Source organism: Bidens hawaiensis, unplaced genomic scaffold, assembly GCF_021521415.1.
Source record: "Bidens hawaiensis isolate Kalapana, Puna unplaced genomic scaffold, B.hawaiensis_p1.1 tig00030805_1, whole genome shotgun sequence".
Taxonomy (NCBI): Eukaryota; Viridiplantae; Streptophyta; class Magnoliopsida; order Asterales; family Asteraceae; genus Bidens; species Bidens hawaiensis.
Genome location: NW_027495154.1, coordinates 220193 through 243105, shown reverse-complemented (window position 1 = coordinate 243105; position 22913 = coordinate 220193). Strand labels below are relative to the sequence as shown.

Sequence of the window (22913 nt, the reverse complement as noted above, 5' to 3'; positions counted from 1 at the left end):
AGCAAAAACCCTCACTAACGATGCGGTTCGTAAAGGTATTTTGGTTAAAAAGGATGCCGGAAAGAAAACTACTGGAGATGGAGGGGAATCGGAAAAGAAGGTTTTCAATGTTGGAGATAACAAAAGGAAATGGACGGGAAATTCAGGAGGTCAATTTAAGAAAGGAAAGAACCAAGGATCAGGTCGTTTGTTTGTTGCTAACGCTAGGAACACTAATCAAACACCTCAATGTAACACTTGCGGTGGAAGCCATTATGGTGCTTGCAAAAGATGTCACCGATGCAACCGATTTGGACACTTGACCCAAGACTGTTATGACCGATCAACGGATCCCAGTAGGAGGAGATGTTATTGAAGGTCATTATAGGAACGAATGTCCAAAGCTTATGGGTCAGATTTCAAAGGGGAAAGCATTTGAGATGAACACAAAGAAGGCTCGTATGGACTCATATGTGGTAACTGGTACGTTTCTGGTTAATAACCACTATGCTTATGTTCTTTTCGATACGGGTGCTGATTTGAGTTTCATCTCAAAACAATTCGAGCCATTACTTGGCATTAAACCCAATAAGTTAGAAAATAAATATTCCAAAGAATTAGCCAACGGAAAGCTTATAGAAACCGGTGAAATCATTAAAGTTTGTAACGTTCAACTGGAAAATCAAAAATTCGAGATCGACCTTTTGCCAGTTGAATTAGGAATGGACTGGTTATCTAGGAATCAGGCTGAAATTGTCTGTTCCGAAAAGTTAGTTCGTATACCCATTCCTAATGGAGAAATTCTATCAATGCGTGGCTATCAAAGCAACACATATTTGAAATTTTTTAATGTAATGAAATCCCAGAAGATGTTACGAAAAGGATAGCCCGCTTTCTTAGCACATGTAGTTGACACAAAAGCCAAGGAGCGTAAACTCGAAGACATTCCATTTGTTCGAGATTTCACAGAGGTATTTCCCGAAGATTTGCCTGGTTTACCTCCAGAAAGACAAGTTGAGTTCAGGACAGATCTTGTTCAAGATGCTGCACCGGTAGCCAAATCTCCGTACAGATTAGCACCGTCAGAAATGCAAGAACTGTCCAATCAACTTCAAGAAATACTGGATAAAGGCTTTGTTAGACCTAGCTTTTCACCTTGGGGAGCTCCAGTACTGTTCGTCAAAAAGAAAGATGGATCATTCCGTATGTGTATCGATTACCGGGAACTGAACAAACTAACTATTAAGAATCGGTACCCACTACCGAGGATTGATGATCTGTTTGATCAGTTGCAAGGATCCAACTATTATTCAAAAATCGATTTACGTTCTGGATACCATCAACTCAGAGTAGCAGAAGGAGATATTCCCAAAACAGCGTTCAGAAAATGCTATGGCCACTACGAATTTCTTGTCATACCATTTGAAATGACAGATGCTCCTGCTATATTCATGGACTTGATGAATAGGGTTTGCAAGCCATACTTGGATAAATTCGTGATAGTATTCATCGATGATATACTTATCTACTTGCGAACCAAGGAAGAGCATGGAAAACACCTAAGATTGATTTTGGAACTGCTAAAGAAAGAAAATCTATATGCAAAACTTTCGAAGTGCGATTTCTGGATCAGAGAAGTTCACTTTCTTGGGCACGTTGTCAATGAGAAAGGAATACACGTTGATCCTTCGAAGATCGTAGCTATTAAGAATTGGGAAGCACCAAAGTCTCCAACTGAAGTGCGACAATTCTTGGGTCTAGCTGGGTATTATAGGAGATTCATCGAGAATTTCTCATCAATAGCGCAACCTTTGACGCAATTGACTTATAGAGATAAAAAGTACAATTAGACCAAGAAACAAGAAGAGGCATTTCAGTTGCTTAAGCAAAAGTTGTACTATTCACCTATTCTATCCCTTCCAGAAGGAACTGACGGAATTGTTGTTTACTGCGATGCTTCACGATTAGGTCTTGGATGCGTGCTTATGCAAATAGATAAAGTGATAGAATATGCCTCCCGACAACTTAAAGTGCATGAAAAATTACATCACTCATGATTTGGAATTGGGAGCTGTTATTTTTTCACTTAAAATATGGAGACACTACCAATTCATCTTCTTCCAATTCATCTTTCATTTTGTCTTGAACAGTCTTTTCTTCATTTAAAGCCTTTGAAATCTTATCAATGACAGTGTCTAGTTTCTCTTTTATCTCTTTCTCTGGTTCTTCTTGCTTAATTAGTTTGAGCAGAGAGACTACCACACCATTTGGAATTTCTTGATCATTCAAGCATTTTTCAATCAGTTCTTGAGGGACTTCTCTCTGATTATTCTTCACTTCATCTCTTAGCTTTCTCTCATCTTCAAACAGCTTCATCAAGTTTTCTTGTTCTTCAAAGTCTTGATCATTCAAACATTTTTCAATCAGTTCTTGAGGGACTTTTCTCTGATTATTCTTCACTTCATCTCTTAGTTTTCTCTTATCTTCAAACAGCTTCATCAAGTTTTCTTGTTCTTCCAAGTCTTTATCAGACATCATTTGACTCAGAAATTCTCTGTCATAAATTTCTGTCATTCTTTGCACATAGACTCTTTTGGCTTTTGATTCAGATTCATTCATTTCTGAGTCCATTGTGTTCTCCTTCTGAGAATTTAAAGTCTGAATTTTATCATCCTCCAGAGCAATTTCTTTTCTTTTTAGTTTCTTACTTTCCTCAAGTTCTTTTTTTTCATCTTTTGGAATGTTGTCAGTTTCATCATCTGAACTGTTTTTTCATAAATGGAGAGAAGCGTCAGCGAATTCTCCCCCTGATTCAGTGATTTCTCCCCCTGTTTTGGGGCAGCTGAGATCTTCTCAACCTCAGACATTAGGGTTTGAACTCGTTGCAATGCTTTCTTCAGTTCTTCAGAAAGATGATGTTTGTAGGAATTGGAATTAGTTGGAGTTGGATCCATTGCTGATTTTCTGTTACATCAATGAACACACAATTATCAGTTAGATCTCAAAGTAAGTATAAAAAAATATTAAGGTATAAATAATATTTCAATTCAAACCGTTGTCTTGAATGATGTAGAAATCTGCAAAAAACACAAATGTAAGTTACTCTTGAAATATGAAGTTTCAATTTTGAATAGCATTTGCAGGTCTTCTTTTAATGAGGGTTAAGACAAATGTAAAGTACATATCTGCAATTTTTTTGCCAAAATTGCAGATAAAGTTCTTTTGTTTCTGCCTTTTTCTTTTACATGCCAGGTAAAGTGAGAAATTTGAAAAGTGTTTTGTCTTTTAGCTTATAAATTCCTTATCTATTTAAAAGTGTTTAAAGATAAGGTAAAGTGTGTTTCTTTGAGAGTAAGGATTTGCAGTGGGAGGAGAGAGAGGGAAATAATGTTGAAAAAATTTTGCCTAACTCCCTCTTTTATACCTTATGAAAGTGGGTTTTAAATGCTCTTTGTCCTTTTGTGAATTATTAGCTGTCAACCAGTAACATTATCCACTTGATATATTAAACATTTAATTTCATTTAAGTTCATAAGACCTTACTCGAAAGATTAATATATCCAAAGTCTAATCGGTATACTTCCACTTACAAACCTTACCCGGTCAAACTTTGCTTGGAAAATTTTCATTTTGAATATACAAAGTTTGCCCGAATTCTTCTATTTATAAACCTTGCTCGATCAACTAAGTTAATTTAAAGTTAAGACATGATGAAGAAAGCTTACTCGAAATACTAGATTTCTTGAAAAATTAATCACAAGGAAAATAATCAAGTATAATCATCAAATAAACATCCTTACTAAGAATCAATTAAGATCCCCACATAGATTTCTCAATTTCAAATTAAAACTTATCTAGCATAAACCCTAATAAGAATCATAATCAATTTTATCATACTAACTAACATATTCAATCAAGCATACTTGAAAAACATAGTGTGCTCGAGCAATCTTTCTGATGTAAAGTGTGCCCGAACAACAATCTTATGCAAAGTATACCCGAATAACCTTCATATAGTACAAAGTGTGCCCGGAAAGGAATTCTAGCAGACAGTGTACTCGGAAACTTAAGTTTTGAAATTACCAAGTATATTGAAGGAACAAAAGTGTACCCGGAATATAAAGTGTGCCCGGAAAACAAAGTTTGCCTGAAAACACTAGTAATTTCAAAGAAATCATAAACACACATACCACAGAACATGCTTGGAATGAAATTAAAACACATAGACATTTAAGTGTTCTATAGTCTAAATTTCATAGAGCTTGCCCGAAAATCCTATGTTAGCACTAAGCTTGCTAGGATAAACACATTCAATCATCAGGTATGCCCTTACCCGAGGGATTTCAACATGCCAAACCATACCCGAAAAAATGACAAACTTAAATAGTAATATCTAAGCATGCCCGGAAAGATTAACAAACCTTTCCTAACGACATATTCACACAAATCACAAATCTTACTTGATGTACAATCAGCAATCAGTTCATAAACACATAATCATAAAGTTCATAAAGTTCGCTTGGAATCACAATCAGCATATAACATGCATAGTTTGCCCGAAACAAGAATTTCTTGTTAAAAGCTAGCTATAACAACACATAATCATCTCAAGACTTCAAGCTTGCTCGGGAAATGAGTACAACAGTGTACTCTACCCGGAAAGTGTAAACACTTCAAAACATGCCCGAAAATCATAAAGTTAGTCAAAAATGACTAAGCTTACTCGGAAAGGTTGAAAATTATCAAACCTTACCCGAAACAACATATTCACACATAATCAACTGTTTTGTACTCGAAAAGGTTGTAGTTCATTAAACCTTACCCGAAAATATATAATCAAACAGTTTGTGCTCGGGAAGGTTATAAGGTATCAAACCTTACCCGAACTTACATATTCAACCTATTTTAGGCAAAATGCAACACTTTTTGACTTAAACCACTTTGTCAAAATATTATTTTTTCTTTTCAGATCATATTTTAAGAGCAAATGGTGCATTTAGAGATCAAATTTCAGTTATATTTCTCTTCAAAACAGTTTCTTCCATTTACTGAAAAGATCTCAAGAATTGGATCATATTGACTAAGTAGCTATCTCAATACTTCACTCTCAGCATTATTATGACAACATAGATAGGTTAACAGCAGGTATAAACTTAGCATGAATTTCATCTCTTTGGTGATATGATTTAGGTTCATTTAAAGCATAATGCATTAATGGTCAACACTGTGCTATGATGCCTCATATCTCTTCTCAAAGCTTGTTTGGCTTTCCCCAGATCACCCCAATTTGACTCCAACCTTCTGTATTTGGTCAAAAATAGTTTTTGTATGACAGAACTTATTGTATTTTAGTATTTTTAGATTCAAACATATATAGAGGTTGAACGTTGGACTTACAGTTAGCAACATGTCTTTCATTCAAGATGAGACAGAATTTGCCAACATCTTTGTAGTTCTTGTTGTAACCCTCTTGTTTGATAAAATATTTAAAACACTTATCAACTTTTGGTTGATTTATTCATTCTTCCCCTTGTTTTTGATATTTTATCAAATTTTCTAAAAGTATGTTCCTTGTCATATTTAAAGATGTTTCATTTTTGGTTGACCAAATAACAACAGGCTCGTGTATGACTGGGTAATCACTTTTCTGCCATATCATTCGGAGAGATTTATCCTGAGACATGCAAAGACAACTATGCATCTCCACATAAAGATTAGCATATTCATTATGTTTATATCACCTTAGATTTTACATCATCATGGGAAAGCAACCATACATGTTAATGACTATACTAAGGTCTTTTTAGCCTATTAATTCCATATGATCAGCTAAGTAGTCAATGTACTATCATTTCCTAATAAACACAGTTTAATATTCAATCACCCCAATATCTCTTCATTGTCAGGTTAATGGCTATCCTGTTTGACCAAAAGTGGTCAATAGGACCAAACATACATGTGAATATATGTCCTTTCAAAGTCAGAGCTATTGACATAGTTTTAAGTGAAGGAATAAGAAACAAGCCATAATTGCCCCAAATGCATTCAGTTTTCAGGTCAATGGCTATCCTTTGAATCTGAGAGATTTAAGGACCAAACATACACAAGCGCATGTCCTTCCAACTGGGTAAATGACATAGTTTTCAGCAAACACAACTACTTGAGACTTCTCTTTAAAAATCCTTCTTTTAAGCTTCTTAAAAGCTTGAACTGAATAATCTTATCATATCTCTACACCATTAATCAACTTGCTCATGTTTTAACCAAAATAAAGTATTTATGCAAAATTCATTGAATCACTTAATGTTGACATAAAACACATTTTGACATAAACAATTGCATCACATAATCAAATCTTAATCATTCTTAACATCATCAAGAAAAACAGACTGTACTAACATTCATTGTCTATCCTAACTTAACAACATCAGAAGATCAGATAAAGAACATATTCAAGTAACCATAAACATGTGATTACTCATGACATCAGATAAGCATTAAATTTCACCCAAACAGATCAAACTACTTATCATAACATCAGATCAGTTAACTTGATTGTCAATAATTATCATCAATCTCAAACAAATTGCACAGATAGTTACTTAAGCACCTATCAGTTAACTTCAAACATATTCATTCATTATTCAGCTGAAACATATTCAATCAACATTCAGTTGAAACATATTCAAAACATATTCAATCAACATTCAGTTGAAACATATTCAAAACATATTCAATCAACATTCAGTTGAAACTTACTCAAAACATATTCAATCAACATTCAGTTGGAACATATTCAAAACATATTCAATCAACATTCAGTTAAAACATATTCAAAACATATTCAATAAACATTCAGTATGTGTAATCTCTAATAAAATAATCAGTTATCACAGAGAGACACACAACCAGGCACACATCCTTAATCAGATTTCATCAGAGTTGATCATTCCCAGGGCTTTCAGAAGAAAGTTGAACCTGGTTCTATCAAGTGGTTTGGTGAATAGGTCAGCCAAATTGTCACTTGTATCAACCCTTTGCATTTCAATCAAACCTTTTTCACTGCAGTCTCTGATGAAATGATGTCTGATTTCAATGTGCTTAGTTTTGGAATGTTGAACAGGATTTTTAACAGTAAAATATGCAACATTATTGTCAATAAGAATAGGGTTGTTCAAGAAATTCAAACCATAGTCCAGCATCTGATTTTGAATCCATAGAACTTGTGTACAGCAAGCAGATGCAGCAACATATTCAGCTTCTGCAGTAGAGATTGAAACTGTAGTATGCTTTTTACATTGCCATGACACTAGCCTTTCACCCAAAAATTGACATCCTCCTGAGGTTGACTTTCTGCTCATGTTGCAGCCATCATAGTCACTCTCTGTATATGCAATCAGATCAAAAACTTGGTTCTTTGGATACCAAATCCCTAAGTCTGGTCTTCCCTTCAAATATCTGAATATTCTTTTAACAGCATTCATGTGGGAGACTTTTGGACTTGATTGGAATCTTGCACACACACATACAACAAACATGATATCTGGTCTTGTTGCAGTCAAATACATCAGAGATGCAATTTTGGCTCTATATTCATGTTCATCTATAGGCTCTCCCTTTTCATCTGCAATCATCTTTTCTTTGGTGTCCATTGGAGTTGAAGCAGTCTTGTACTCATGACAGTTGAACTTGTTCAAGATGTCCTGCACATATTTTCTTTGATGAATGAAAATCCCCTCAGCCTTTGGTTGAACTTGCAATCCTAGAAAGAAGTTCATTACTCCCATAGAACTCATGCTGTATTTGGACTTCATTACCCTTTCCAACTCCATACACATTTGTTCATTTGTAGAACCAAATATGATGTCATCCACATACACTTGTACTAGAAGCAAGTCTGATCCCTTTCTTTTGTAGAAGAGTGTCATGTCAATGGCTCCTCTTTTGAAACCATTTTCAAGAAGATGATTTGACAGCTCATCATACCATGCTCTAGGAGCCTGATGCAATCCATAAAGGGCTTTGTTTAACTTATACACCCTGTTTGGATACATTGGATCCTCAAAACCTGGAGGTTGAGCAACATACACCTCTTCATCAATCTTTCCATTTAGAAATGCAGACTTAACATCAAGCTGGAACACTTTAATGTTCTTTGAGGCAGCATATGCAAGAAAAATCCTGATAGCTTCAAGTCTTGCAACTGGTGCAAAGACTTCCTCAAAGTCTATTCCTTCTTCTTGAAGATATCCCAGTGCTACAAGTCTAGCTTTATTCTTAATCACCAAACCCCTTTCATCCCTTTTGTTTTTAAAAACCCATTTGGTTCCAATTGCATATCTGTCAAATGGCTTATTAACAAGATCCCACACATGCAGATCTCTAAATTGGGCCAATTCCTCTTGCATTGCTTCCACCCAACTATTATCTATTAATGCTTGTGCTAAATGACTTCTTGTAACTCTTTCATGCAAATCACCAATGATGTTTTCAGAAGGATGATTCTTTTCCACATAAGGAGTTTGAACAATCATATCTGTAGACATAGTAGTGTCAAGATTTGACTCATTGAGTTCTGGTTCTTCAATGATCAAATCAGTTTCTGCATCATGAAATTCTTGTGCTTCATCATTATGTTGTCTTGAAGTAGAGCACCATTATTTTCTAAGTTCAATCTTTGAAATAGATCTTGAACTCTTGCTGTAGATGCAACTTCTTCTCCACTTGCTTGGTTGCTTGTGTCACCCTCATTCTGAACTTGATCATTTTGTGCATCTTGATTGTCCAGATTGTTCTCAGTATGATTATATTCAACATTGTGATCGTTTTCTTGATTAGGTTCACCAATATCACATGAGGAGTTCTTCACAAAAGTATATTCCTTTTCCTTTTCAGCAACCTTCTTCCATAATTCTTCCAAGTCCAATGACTTCTTCTTTTTCTCTTCAAATTCACTGGTCTTGTAGAAAGATTCATCAAAGTCTTTAGGATAAATCTTGAAAGACCTTATTAACTTCTCATGATCAAACAGCCATGCTGCACCATCAACTATATTGAATTGATTCTCATTAAAAATGATGTCAGAAGATTCTATAACACTCAAGTTATCTTTTACATAGACTCTGTAGGCTTTTGAGTGTGTAAAATATCCAACAAAGAAACAATCCAGGGACTTTGTTTGAAACTTGTTCAAATAGTCTCTAGTGTTCAGTAGAAAACATTTGCATCCAAAGGGCTTGAAAAACTTAATGTAAGGCTTTCTGTTGTGAAATATTTCATATGGAGTTTTGTTAAGCCTTTTGTTGACAAGTACCCTGTTCTGAACATAGCAGGCTGTATTTATGGCTTCAGCCCAATAAGTGAAAGGCATATTAGCATCTGCTAACATGGTTCTTGCAGCTTCAATAAGTGTTATGTTTCTTCTTTCTGCTACACCATTTTGTTCAGGAGTTCTAGGAGCTGAGAATTGTTGTTGTATTCCTTTTGCTTCACAGAATTCTTGCATAACTCCATTCTTGAACTCAGTGCCATTGTCACTTCTCATCATCTTGACTGTCTTATTCAACTTGTTCTCAATCATTGTTACACAACCTTTAATCAACTTTGTAGTCTCATCCTTGGTACTTAGGAAATAAATCCAAGTGTATCTTGAATAGTCATCAATGATCACCAGACAATATCTTTTCTTCCCAATACTTGGTACACTCACACGACCAAAGAGATCCATGTGAAGTAATTCAAGTACTTGATCAATTGAGCTGATGAGCTTTGGCTTATGAGTAGATTTTTGTTGTTTTCCCTTTTGACATGAATCACAATGATCTTCCAACTTGAATTCTCTTGTAGGTAAGCCTATGACATGCTCACCTTTGACAAGTCTATTCATGCTCTTCAAGTTCACATGACACATTTTCCTGTGCCACAATTTTGACTCATTTTCAGTGGCTTTGGAAACAAAACATGCACCTCCTCTTGAAAAAGCTTCTTTCATATTCAATTCATACAAGTTACCATTTCTTGGTGCCATCATCATAATCATTTCAGGTGGAATTACAAACTCAGGTTTTAAAATGAAACAGTGTGAATCATCAAAACTGACTTTGTAACCCTTATCACACATTTGGGATATACTCAGCAGATTGTACTGAAGACCTTCAACATGAAATACATTATCAAATGAGACTTTCCCATTTGTTAAGATTCTTTTTCCAACAATCTTTCCACCATTCTCATCACTCCCAAAAGCTACTGGACCTTCATACTTCTCTTCATAATTGACAAGAGATCTCTTTTCACAAGTCATGTGCCTAGAACAACCACTATCCATATACCATATGTCATTTAGAGGAGTGGACTGTTCCTGCACATACAAAGAAAATTTGATTAGTTAAGTGATGAAGTGCAAGCCTTATCAACTTTTAGTTCATCAGATTCCGTTTGAGACACAGCTTGGGAAGTGAGTGTTGTTAGTTTAGGATCTTCATGAGCCAATTATAAGTTGTCTGAATGATCAGTTTCATAACCACACTCTCTTGGAGTTTTGACAAGTGAGGTTGGGCAATGGTATTCATCTGAGTCAGTGGCATACTCCTTTATCACATAGTCCTTCTTCTCAGAGTAGTCTCTCACATCAGCAACTTGCTCAACCTTACTCTCAGTCTTAGGTTTCCAAAGGAAACCATGTGGTTTATATCCAAGTCTTAGTAGAAACTTCTCATCACCAGTGAGTTCTGTTGGTTTATTTCTAGTATGTGCATCTTTTCTTCTTGTCTTCTCACTGCTTAATGATCCTTGAGAGCTATCGATTTGACTGATTGAGTATCTTGCTTGATTTTCACAGACTGATAGTTCTTTTTGGTCAATTTCTCATTCTTCTTAAGAGATTTACTTCTTCTTGCTAGTTCAGTCACTTTCTTCTCAATCCTTGTCTCCTTTTCGGATTTCTTCTCTTCTTTGTTCATGGTTTCATTTCCACACACCTTTCCTTTTCCCAGATATTCATCATACTTCTTTTTGTATAGGACAAAGTCTTGCCCATACTTTGTTCCATCTGGTATATAAAATGGTTTGAATTTGAATCTTTCATTACATGAATCTATGTGGTGACCATATTCATCACACCTTTTGCACCAAACCTTGCCTTTGAATATTTCATGTTCTTTTGGTTTCTTGTATCTTTCACTTGGCTTAGATGTCTTGAATCCTAGAGTCTTCTGATTCTTTAAACCATCAAAATCAATTGAAAAAGGAACAAATTCCTCAATCTTGATGTCTTGTCTTTCAAGTTTGCTTTTGACGAAGACAATTTTCTCCATAATCATAGGTTCTTCATCACTGCTTTCTCTAACCCTTGACTGTCTTTTCTCATACTCTTCCATAGTTTCCACTTCTCCAACATCCAACACCTCATGACTAGAAAAGATTGGATAAACTGGAATAAAATTTTCTGTATCAACTTTTTCAGTCAGCATCTTCTTTTTGTTGTTCTGTTTTATCTTACTCAATACAGCCTTGCTTGGTGGTCTGACTGCATTGTAGTTTATCTTCCACCTTTCACAAATATCAAAAGAAACATGTTCTCTTTTCATTTTATCATTTTGTTTCTTCAATCTTGGTTGGACTGGTGGATACTTTGGAAGTTTATCAACAGATTCAGGTTTCTTATATTTTCTTCCTCTTTCAGCAGCTTTGATCTCCTTTTCAGTAATTTGATCACTCAAATCACTCAAATCATCTTGATCCAACTCAACTGAATTAAAGTCATCGTCAGAGACTTGAACTCCAATTGACTTATTCTCTTTTGCTTCTTTATTAATCACAAACTCTCCTTCTTCATTCACTTCTACCTTTTTGTACAAATCAACAAATTCTTCCTTGTCTTGAAAGACATCTCTGAATTGTTGCAAGTATGCATCTCTTTTCTCTTTGTCAACTTTTGGCATGAAGTTGTTGTTGAATGGAGGTGGTACTGTTTTGTATTTGTCTTGTTCCTTCACCTGGTTCAGTATACCGCATATGTTGCCTGTTGAGATCAAATTCTTCACAAATTCAGTTTCAACCTTCAGTCTTGTGTTTTGCACCTTTTCTTCAACCAACATCTTCTTTAATCCATCAATCTCAGTGGTGTATCTAGTTTGAGTTCTGTAAATGATCATGCAATCATCTTCAAGGCTTTTAATCTTTTCATCACTGATCAAATCACTTGCCTCATACTCATTGATGATGCTTTGTTTTCTAAAACACTCACTTTCCTGCTTTCCTACTTTTGTATTCAATTCAATGATAAGTTCATTTAAATCAACTGTAGGAGCAGAGTGTACCTGAGATGATGATCCTTTTTCTTTCTCAATTATGGCCATGAATGCCACATTTGCTTTCCTGATATCATCTGCAATGTCCTCTACATGATTGCTCCAATCAAAATTTCCTTCATGCTGTGTACTCACTGCCACATTTCCTTGATTTCTGATCTGATTTTGATTTGCTGGAACATTGTTGTTTGGAACATTTTGAGCTGCTTGAAGGTTTTGATTGTTATTCATGTGAAAACCTTGAGTCTGTTGGATACTTTGTTGTTGATTATTCATTTGAGGCTGAAAGTTGTTGAAGTTGGGGTTGTAATTGTTGTTGGGATTGAAGTTGTTATTGTTAAAGTTGTTCATTTGACTGTTGTTGTTGTTGAATCTTGGCTGATTTTGTTGGTAATGCTGCTGACCTCTTGGTTAATTTTGTTGATATTGATGCTGACCTCCTGGTTGTTGATTCTGGAATTGATTCATTTGAAAATTTCTTGGTTGATTGCATTCTCTTGCAAAATGACCAGGTTGCTGACAATTGTAGCATATTGCTTTTGACTTGTCAAATCCAATCCTGTCATTAGGACCAGAAACCAGAGACCTACCAATTTTGTTATACAACCTTTTACTTCTCAAACCCAACATGGCAGCTTGCCACTTCAAATCCATGTCTTCCAAGTCATCTGCATCAATTTGTTCTAAATCATCTTGTAACACACTTGTGTGAATTATATTCTTTGCAACAAATGCATTATATGACTCAGTAAACATAGACAAAAAAGCTTGTGTTTCATTGCTTTGACCATGTCCTGTGCCAGTATTAGGAACATTTCCACTTGGCTTGGAGGCAGAATCAGTATCATCAATCAGTTGCACATTGAACCTCTGCTGATTTCCTTGATTACTTGTGCTACCTCCAATGAAAGATTTTGGAGTAACAACATTATGTTCAGCTGGTTTTTCAATAATGGGAATTTGCTGTTGGTTCTTGGAGACAGATTTCCCATGGGTGCAATCAATGCATTTGAAACATTGAAGCAGGGTCTATCTTCCTTAATCATCTCATTCTCTATCATTTCAAGTTCTGAAGCCTGAAGAAAGCATACCACATCATCCAATTTCGATTCATTGAAATTTTGCTTCTGAATGATGAACTTGCAAGCAATATACCATTCTTTTGGCATTGAGTTGTGTAACTTTGTATTCAATTCAAAGACAGTCATTACATAATCAGTTGTCCTCAACTCATTCACAATACTTAGAAAACGTTCTAGTATTGATTTCAACATTTCTCTATCCCTATACTTGAATCTTTCCAACTGTTGCTTCTTTATGTTCTTTAGTTCAGTATTCCCTTCATACATTTCAAGGATGGCATCATACATTTGCTTGGCAGTTGTGTTATGAGCCACCTTGGTCAGAATCTCCCAAGACAAACCTAGCTTAATCATAGCTAAGGCTTTGTCATCCACCTTTCTCATTTTTTCTCTTACAGCGGCAGTTGCAGTAGCATTTGCACCTTCTTCAACAGCAGTTTGTGGACCATTCTTGATGGAGTTCCACATATCAATATCATTGTAGCATACGGCTGCTTCAAAGAGTACTTTCCATTTGATAAAGTTTTTCTGTCCATACAACCTTGGTATCTTGTTAGTAGACACCTCTTGTTCCTCATATCCAGACATTTTGAGAAATTAAAAAAAAATCAGTTTCTTTAAAAAAAATTTTAAAATAATCAGATCTGAAAATAGAATGCTCAGATCTGATGTGTCTGATGTGATTAAAACAAGATTTAGATATAAAGATTAGAACTTTAATTGAAATAAGGAAGAGAAAACACCGGTAGATTGTAGATCTGGAAGAAAAATGAAAAACAGGGCTGCTGACGTCACAAATCAATGGAACAGAGGTCTGCTTACGTCATTCTTCTTCAAATTTTCAATCAGCAACAATCTTTCCAAAATAGCAGTAACAAGCTCTGATACCACTTGTCGGTCCCTTCGATTTCACCTGGATCTTAATTAATCATGTCATAACTCACATAGATTGATGTGTCGACAAGAGAGTTAATGACGGGTTGCTATATTTAGAAAGATATCCGTTTGTTAAAGGCGGAATCAATAACAAACATACGGTTGCAATGAATAATCAAAGGTAGAATGCACACTTAAGATTCACTCAAAAGATTTCCATTTATATAATATTATTCATACAAAAGGATAATCGATTTAGGGTTTTCTAGGAATCCTAAGACAGCCGTCACACAATATTCTCTCAATTAATGTGTCTGTCTTATCCGTATTGTGCTCTTCTTGGCGGCGTGCCCTAAATATTCTATTTATAGGCCTGTCAACCTAGGACAGCTGTCATTCCTTCTAGAAACCCTAAATACAGTCATACATATTCAAATTACATATTCAAAATAAACTAAGTGTAAAACAAGTCTTCCGGGTTGGCTTTGCATCAATCTTGTCTTTCCGAGTATGCTCGGCCATCCTTCAAAACTTGGTAACATAGAAGTGTGCTCGGGATCAGTTTCCGGGTAGACTTTACTTAAAGAGTATTTCACTAAGTAAAATACTCACCGAGCAGACTTCAGTCTTCTAGAATTTGCCAGACTTTGCCCGACAACTCCTTACGAGCAACCTTGTTCTTCAATGATCCATTTCAGCTCTTTGCTATAAAATAACTTATTAGCAAAGTGTACTCGGGAGTACTGTTCCTTGCTCGAGATGAACCTTACCCGATATTACTTAGAGATATTCCTTTAGATTATCAAGCATACTTGGATCATACTTATTAATGAATGCCTTGCCCGGTCTTCCAATCACTTGGCTTCTTGGACTTGGTTAACCAAACCTTACTCGGAAGAGTAATATACTTGGTTCTGAAGAACAGACTTGCTTGATAAAGTGAACCTTGCCCGGATTTACATAAATTAGTGTACCTTACTCGGCAATGCACTAATTTGCAAACCCTGCTCGGATATCCACTTAAGAAGGCTACTTGAAGTAAACCTTGCCCGGTAGGCAAAATATCGTACTCGGCTAAGTAAAAGCTTGCTCGGAGGTCTAAGGTGTGCTCGGATCCATTACTTGCCAAATTCAGAGGAGGTTGAGAAGATTCCAACCTCCATTTAGGTCAATTTCTTGACCCAACAATATATGCAATAAAAATAATACATAGGCTACAAAAGGAATAGAATAAAATCTGATTTTTTTAGTTTTATTAAATTTTGCAAATCATTAGAATTTAATATCATAATTATAGTTAATAATGTGTGACATGATAAACTTATGATATGAAATAAATACATGTTTTTAGTTAATAAAATATGATTTTTATGACATAATACTAATTCTGGAAAATTTATATATTTTTTCATGTTTATAATAAGTAGATTGTATGTGTTATATGTTATACATGCTTTATTTGCTTTAAAATGAGTGTCGATTACTTAACTAGTCGAAAAATCGGCTTTTTAAAGCTAACCGACAAAGATTTTAGGAGCTGAAATAAAACAGCCCCTAAAACTTAAAAACTCATATATATTACACCATATAAGGTGTGTAAAGTGGTCAAGATGATAAAACTTGACAATAAGCGAGTCACGTCGCGAAAGACGACGCGAAAACTTTAAAAATGAACATTTTTACCGACAACAAATATATTTTTACAAACTAAATTATAAAAACACCTTTACTTCAGCTATAAAAACAATATTTTTACTTAAAAAGATTAATTTTCTATAAAAACATTAAACAATTCACCGTTAAACGTTAAACCGACAAAACCGGTAAAATATAACAAGTTAACATCAGTATTGTAAAATTTTTGGAAGACATAAATAAGTCAGAAAATAAAAAGAGGTTTTACTATATTTACATTTAAATATTAATTTAATAATTACTAAACAATTTTGAGAAAGTACTTAAGTGTTTTAATTGCATAATTGATGACAAGGTAGGAAAATATATATGGTAGTAATATAGAAGTAGATATATAAAATATATGTGTATGTATATATATGCTTATAATATATATGTTATGTACCTGAGTGAATATATAATATGGACTTAACAAACCAAAGCCGTTAGCGGGTCGTTGAACACTAAAACAAATAAACAAGTTAAACAATTTTGGAAGGACTGAAATAGTGGTGTGAACACTTTAAGTTGAAAGAAAAACATAAGATTATTGTGGGAATAAATTATTAAAAGCGTGTACTAAATGATTAGGGCACGAGAAGTGAACAAAAACCGACAGTAACAATCAAGGTGAGTTTCTCAAAAATCCCCACCATTTTAAATATTTAAATGATTTATAAATGTTTTCGGGGAGGAAACACATTTGTGTCAAAACACATTTTATTATTTTAACAATTGTGATATTGTAAGGGCTTTAGATTTGACCGACGTTGGTTAACGTGGTCGGGCTGACTAGAATAAATATTCACTAGAATAAATATTCAGGGAAATTGTGATTATCGCAGTCTTATAATCATTAACTGTAAACATGCATAGAAATATTAACTGTAAATGTTGGGGGCAAATATTTTGAATTATTGTACGCTTTGATTATAGGTTTAGTAGCACTACATTTGTTATATTCCTTGCTAGTTTATAACAATCACAAATGTTGAAGAATAAAATGTTATTTCGAGAACTATCGTTGTAATAAGAAAGGAGTCCATTTGGTTTGTCGTTGAGGCAACTATATGATTTTTAAACAACTTTCGCGTAAGTTGGCCTTGGTCCCGCGGGGTCAGGGTAAAGTATAGATATTGTTTGTGCATGGACAAAATAGTTTCAAAATGGAGAAGGTGAAATTTAATGAAAAAGGATATTTTATATTATTGAGAACTCACCAACCTTTGTGTTGACGTATATTTTAAACTTGTTTTTCAGGTAAAGGAAAACTTGGCGCTTCGTGAAGAAAATGTGGGAAAATGCGGGATTTTAGATCCCGACAGTTGGACATAATGTTTTAATATAATAAGTACTCTGATGACTTTAAACTTGTCTTTTCAATAATAAATGTCCAACTTGTACATTAATGGTGTGTGTTTAAATATTGCATGGCTAATCGGCGTCTGTCACCACTCGAACGTCTTAATTAAGACTTCCGCTGCTAAGTTAAGTTTTTCGGGGTGTGACAGAAGTTGGTATCAGAGCCAACGTTTATAGCGAATTAGAAATATTTGGTGAAAAAAATTTCTAAACTTTAACTTGAATATTTAAACGCAACATTAATTTTCCCACTTCACGAAGCGAGGGAAAGATAAATGAAAAAGTTAAATTTCATTTTGTTTAATTATAGATTATATTATATGGTTACTTAGCGCAAATTTTTGGTCTTAAGTCACAGATGTCTGAACCTAGGAATATCTTTTTCCGACACTGACTCTGATGACGAGGCGAGGGATATACCTTCCCCGAAGTCAGTACTAGGGGAGACACTAGAGCAGCAACTAGAAATGGCACAAGCTGCATTCCGACAGCTCACTCACCCGCCCCCACCGGGCAACTTTTGCGCTTTCGGTCACATGAGTACTTCAGCAATTTGTTCAAACAATGGCTGGGTAAAAGCCGAAGGGGCACCTCCACTTGTTATGGCTATTACACCCTCAGTTACCCTACCCCCAGCCAACAAATTCAGACAGATCACCATGGAGACTGGTGACTCTTTCTGGAGAGCTGAGACCTTTGGGGCTGAGTTCACTTTGTCTGAGGAGGCCATGGCGGCTCTAGCTGCTGTGGAAGCCGCTAAGGCAGCGGTACTTGCCTCCGCACCTACTGGTAATCCATCCCCAGTGACCTCACAGCCTGTACTAGCTCTGCCTATGTCTACTACACCTACTAGTCACTGCTACCCCTGCTCCACCACCATCGACCGTGAACCCTTCTCCTGAGCCGGTGACACCTAAACCACTTAAGGTGTACACCCGAAGGGGTAAGCGACCTGTGGAAGGTGGTACTCGTCCTTCATCTGCTGGTGGATCTTCACCAAAGATGGATAAGACTCAGGCGGTGGAACGATGCTCTTCTTGAGATCGTCACTTGAGCCACATTAAGGATAGACTAGTCACTCAAGACTCTACTATGGATCACCTTTGTAGTCGCATAACCCATTTGGAGATGACGGATATCGTCGATTTCCAGACATTCTCCACTATTCTGCAGAGGTTTAGGAAGGTTGAGGCTCACATGACTCACATTAGGAGGGTATCGGGATTGCCGCCACCACCAGGTCCATGAGGGTGGCAATGGGTACTAGTAGCTAAGGGAAGTGATGCTGATGAAGATGGAATGTTAGGTTCTTTTGATGTTTGTTTGTTTTCTTATTTCCTGGGTATGTTTCATAGGCACTTAAGGCTTATTTGTACTGTGTTTGGGAAGATTCTAAGACAATATAGGTACCAATATGTATCGGTACCAAATATTGGATGTTTAATATATTAAGAATTTCCTTTATGAATGTGTATTGTGTTATTATTTATCATGCTTGATTATTAATTAAATATTTATTGTGATATTAATTGTGCATAATCTAATATTTCTTTATTATTTAAAAAGAAAATGCCACCAAGGACTTGGCAAAGCACCGCCAGAGGTTCTGGCTTTTCCACAACGCCAGAGGAATTAGCCCAATTAATTGCACAACATGTTAATGCGGCTATGGAACAGGAGAATGATAACAGAGGTACTGACCCCAACCGAGGTCGAAACACGGGAAACGAAATCGGGAACGGTACTCCGTTGGGTACTGGAACTGCTAGGGGTAACCCTATAGGAAGTCAATCACTTGGATGTAACTACAAAACATTCCAAGGGTGCGGTCCTAAAACATTTACGGGAGCCGAAGGTCCTTTAGCGATTATAAGATGGATCGAAAAGATGGAATCTGTGATGAAGATTAGTAACTGTTCTTCAGCCGAAAGAATCAAATACGGTGTTTGTTCTTTCCAAGATGAGTCTTTAGAATGGTGGAAATCTTTAATCCAGAATATGGGAGAAGAGGTAGCGTACGGTTTATCTTGGGAGCAGTTAAAAGATATGTTGTTACAAGAGTATTGTCCTAGAAACGAGCTTCAAAAGATTGAGTATGATTTCTGGCATTTAACCATGGAGGGAGCTGACGTTAATACCTACACGTCACGATTTAATGCACTCGCTAGACTGGTACCTCGTTTGGTTAACCCGGAATATGTTCGAATCGAAAGATACATATGGGGTTTAGCACCAGAGATTAGAGGGATGGTGACTTCCTCTAAACCTGATACGATTCAGTCATCTCGTGTTTTAGCAAAAACCCTCACTGACGATGCGGTTCGTAAAGGTATTTTGGTTAAAAAGGATGCCGGAAAGAAAACTACTGGAGATGGAGGGGAATCGAAAAAGAAGGTTTTCAATGTTGGAGATAACAAAAGGAAATGGATGGGTAATTCAGGAGGTCAATTTAAGAAAGGAAGGAACCAAGGATCAGGTCGTTTGTTTGTTGCTAATGCTAGTAACACTAATCAAACACCTCAATGTAACACTTGCGGTGGAAGCCATTATGGTGCTTGCAAAAGATGTCCGATCAACGGATTTGGACACTTGACCCAAGACTGTTATGACCGATCAACGGATCCCAGTAGGAGGAGATGTTATTGTAGGTCATTATAGGAACGAATGTCCAAAGCTTAAGGGTCAGATTTCAAAGGGGAAAACATTTGAGATGAACACAAAGAAGGCTCGTATGGACTCATATGTGGTAACTGGTACGTTTCTGGTTAATAACCACTATGCTTATGTTCTTTTCGATACGGGTGCTGATTTGAGTTTCATCTCAAAAAATTCAAGCCATTACTTGGCATTAAACCCAATAAGTTAGAAAATAAATATTCCAAAGAATTAGCCAACCGAAAGCTTATAGAAACCGGTGAAATCATTCAAGTTTGTACCGTACAACTTGAAAATCAAAAATTCGAGATCGACCTTTTGCCAGTTGAATTAGGCAGCTTTGATATCGTTGTAGGAATGGACTGGTTATCTAGGAATCAGGCTGAAATTGTCTGTTCCGAGAAGTTAGTTCGTATACCCATTCCTAATGGAGAAATTCTATCAATCCGTGGCGATCAAAGCAACACATATTTGAAATTTGTTAATGTAATGAAATCCCGGAAGATCTTACGAAAAGGATACCCCGCTTTCTTAGCACTTGTAGTTGACACAAAAGCCAAGGAGCGTAAACTCGAAGACATTCCATTTGTTCGAGATTTCACAGAGGTATTTCCCAAAGATTTGCCTGGTTTACCTCCAGAAAGACAAGTTGAGTTCAGGATAGATCTTGTTCAAGATGCTGCACCGGTAGCCAAATCTCCGTACAGATTAGCACCGTCAGAAATGCAAGAACTGTCCAATCAACTTCAAGAAATACTGGATAAAGGCTTTGTTAGACCTAGCTTTTCACCTTGGGGAGCTCCAGTACTGTTTGTTAAAAAGAAGGATGGATCATTCCGTATGTGTATCGATTACCGGGAACTGAAGAAACTAACTATTAAGAATCGGTACCCACTACCGAGGATTGATGATCTGTTTGATCAGTTGCAAGGATCCAACTATTATTCAAAAATCGATTTACGTTCTGGATACCATCAACTCAGAGTAGCAGAAGGAGATATTCCCGAAACAGCGTTCAGAACATGCTATGGCCACTACGAATTTCTTGTCATACCATTAGGAATGACAGATGCTCCTGCTATATTCATGGACTTGATGAATAGGGTTTGCAAGCCATACTTGGACAAATTTGTGATAGTATTCATCGATGATATACTTATCTACTCGCGAATCAAGGAAGAGCATGGAAAACACCTAAGATTGATTTTGGAACTGCTAAAGAAAGAAAATATATATGAAAAATTTTCGAAGTGCGATTTCTGGATTAGAGAAGTTCACTTTCTTGGACACGTTGTCAATGAGAAAGGAATACACGTTGATCCTTCGAAGATCGTGGCTATTAAGAATTGGGAAGCACCAAAGTCTCCAACTGAAGTGCGACAATTCTTGGGTCTAGCTGGGTATTATAGGAGATTCATCGAGAATTTCTCATCAATAGCGCAACCTTTAACGCAATTGACTCAGAGAGATAAAAAGTACGATTAGACCAAGAAACAAGAAGAGGCATTTCAGTTGCTTAAGCAAAAGTTGTACTGTGCACCTATTCTATCCCTTCCAGAAGGAACAGACGGATTTGTTGTTTACTGCGATTCTTCACGATTAGGTCTTGGATGCGTGCTTATGCAAAGAGATAAAGTGATAGAATATGCCTCCCGACAACTTAAAGTGCATGAAAAATTACACGACTCATGATTTGGAATTGGGAGATGTTATTTTTTCACTTAAAATATGGAGACACTACCTATAAGGTACCAAGTGTACGATTTTCACTGATCACAAAAGCCTCCTGCACATCTTCGATCAGAAAGATCTCAATATGAGACAAAGACGTCGGATCGAATTGATTAACGATTATGACTGCGATATTCGCTACCACCCAGGAAAAGAAAATGTCGTGCAGATGCGTTAAGTAGAAAAGAAAGAGAAAAGCCATTACACGTTCGAGCACTAGGTCTAATGATACAGACAAGTCTCATGACTCGAATACATGATGCATAACGCGAATCCCTAAAACCTAGATATATAAGAGCTGAGAAATTGAGAGGCCTGGAAGGTGAATTTGTCACCAAATCTGATGGTACTTCGTATCTCATCAATCGAGTTTGGGTGCCTAGATATGGGAACTTGAGAAAATTGGTTCTAGACGAAGTGCACAAGTCTAGATATTCGATTCACACAAGTTTGACAAAGATGTACAAAGATCTCCAAGAACTCTATTGGTGGCCAAACATAAAAGGAGACATAGCCGTTTATGTCAGCAAATGCCTAACATGTTCAAAAGTTAAAGCTGAACACTAGAAGCCACCTGGATTGCTTCAACAACCTGAGATTCCTCAATGGAAATGGGATAATATCACAATGGACTTTGTAACCAAATTGCCATCGACACCCAAAAACCACGATGCTATTTCGGTAATTGTGGATAGGTTGACTAAGTCAGCACACTTTGTTCCGATCCGAGAAAAAGATAGTATGGAAAACCTAACTAGACTTTACCTTAAGGAAATTGTAGCAAAACATGGTATACTTGTTTCAATCATCTCTGATAAGGATGGTCGTTTTGTCTCACGCTTTTGGCAATCATTGCATGAATCCTTAGGAACTCTTCTAGATATGAGTACTGCCTATCACCCGCAGACGGACGGTCAAAGTGAAAGAACGATTCAGACTTTAGAAGACATGCTACGTGCTTGTGTTCTCGCTTTCGGCCAATGTTGGGATACTCACCTGCCTTTGGCTGAGTTTTCTTACAATAATAGCTACCACTCTAGTATTAAAGCTGCACCATTTTAAGCTTTATACGAGAGAAAATGTCGATCCCCACTTTGTTGGGCAGAAGTTGGAGAAAAACAGCTGACTGGACCTGAAATTCTTTAGGTCAAGGAATGTTTGAAGGAAGCTGCTGATCGACAAAAGAGCTACGGCGACAATCGCAGATAGCCGTTAGAATTCCAAGTTGGAGATCGAGTTTTGT

General features: G+C 36.3%; 1 protein-coding gene across 1 annotated transcript; it reads left to right on the top strand.

The window, feature by feature from the left end:
* Positions 1 to 314: 314 nt before the first annotated feature.
* Positions 315 to 17257, top strand: LOC143581096 (uncharacterized). The gene is made up of 3 exons (XM_077063958.1): positions 315 to 734; positions 867 to 1115; positions 17183 to 17257. The coding sequence occupies exons 1-3, from the start codon at positions 315 to 317 to the stop codon at positions 17255 to 17257; spliced, it is 744 nt and encodes a 247-aa protein (XP_076920073.1).
* Positions 17258 to 22913: the final 5656 nt, after the last annotated feature.

Coding starts and splice junctions, on each gene's coding strand:
- LOC143581096 (XM_077063958.1), top strand. CDS start 315: ATGACCGATCAACGGATCCCAGTAGGAGGAGATGTTATTGAAGGTCAT. Junction 735..866: donor CTAGGAATCAGGCTGAAATT/GTCTGTTCCGAA, acceptor CGAAAAGGATAG/CCCGCTTTCTTAGCACATGT. Junction 1,116..17,182: donor AAATACTGGATAAAGGCTTT/GTTAGACCTAGC, acceptor CTTGTTTTTCAG/GTAAAGGAAAACTTGGCGCT.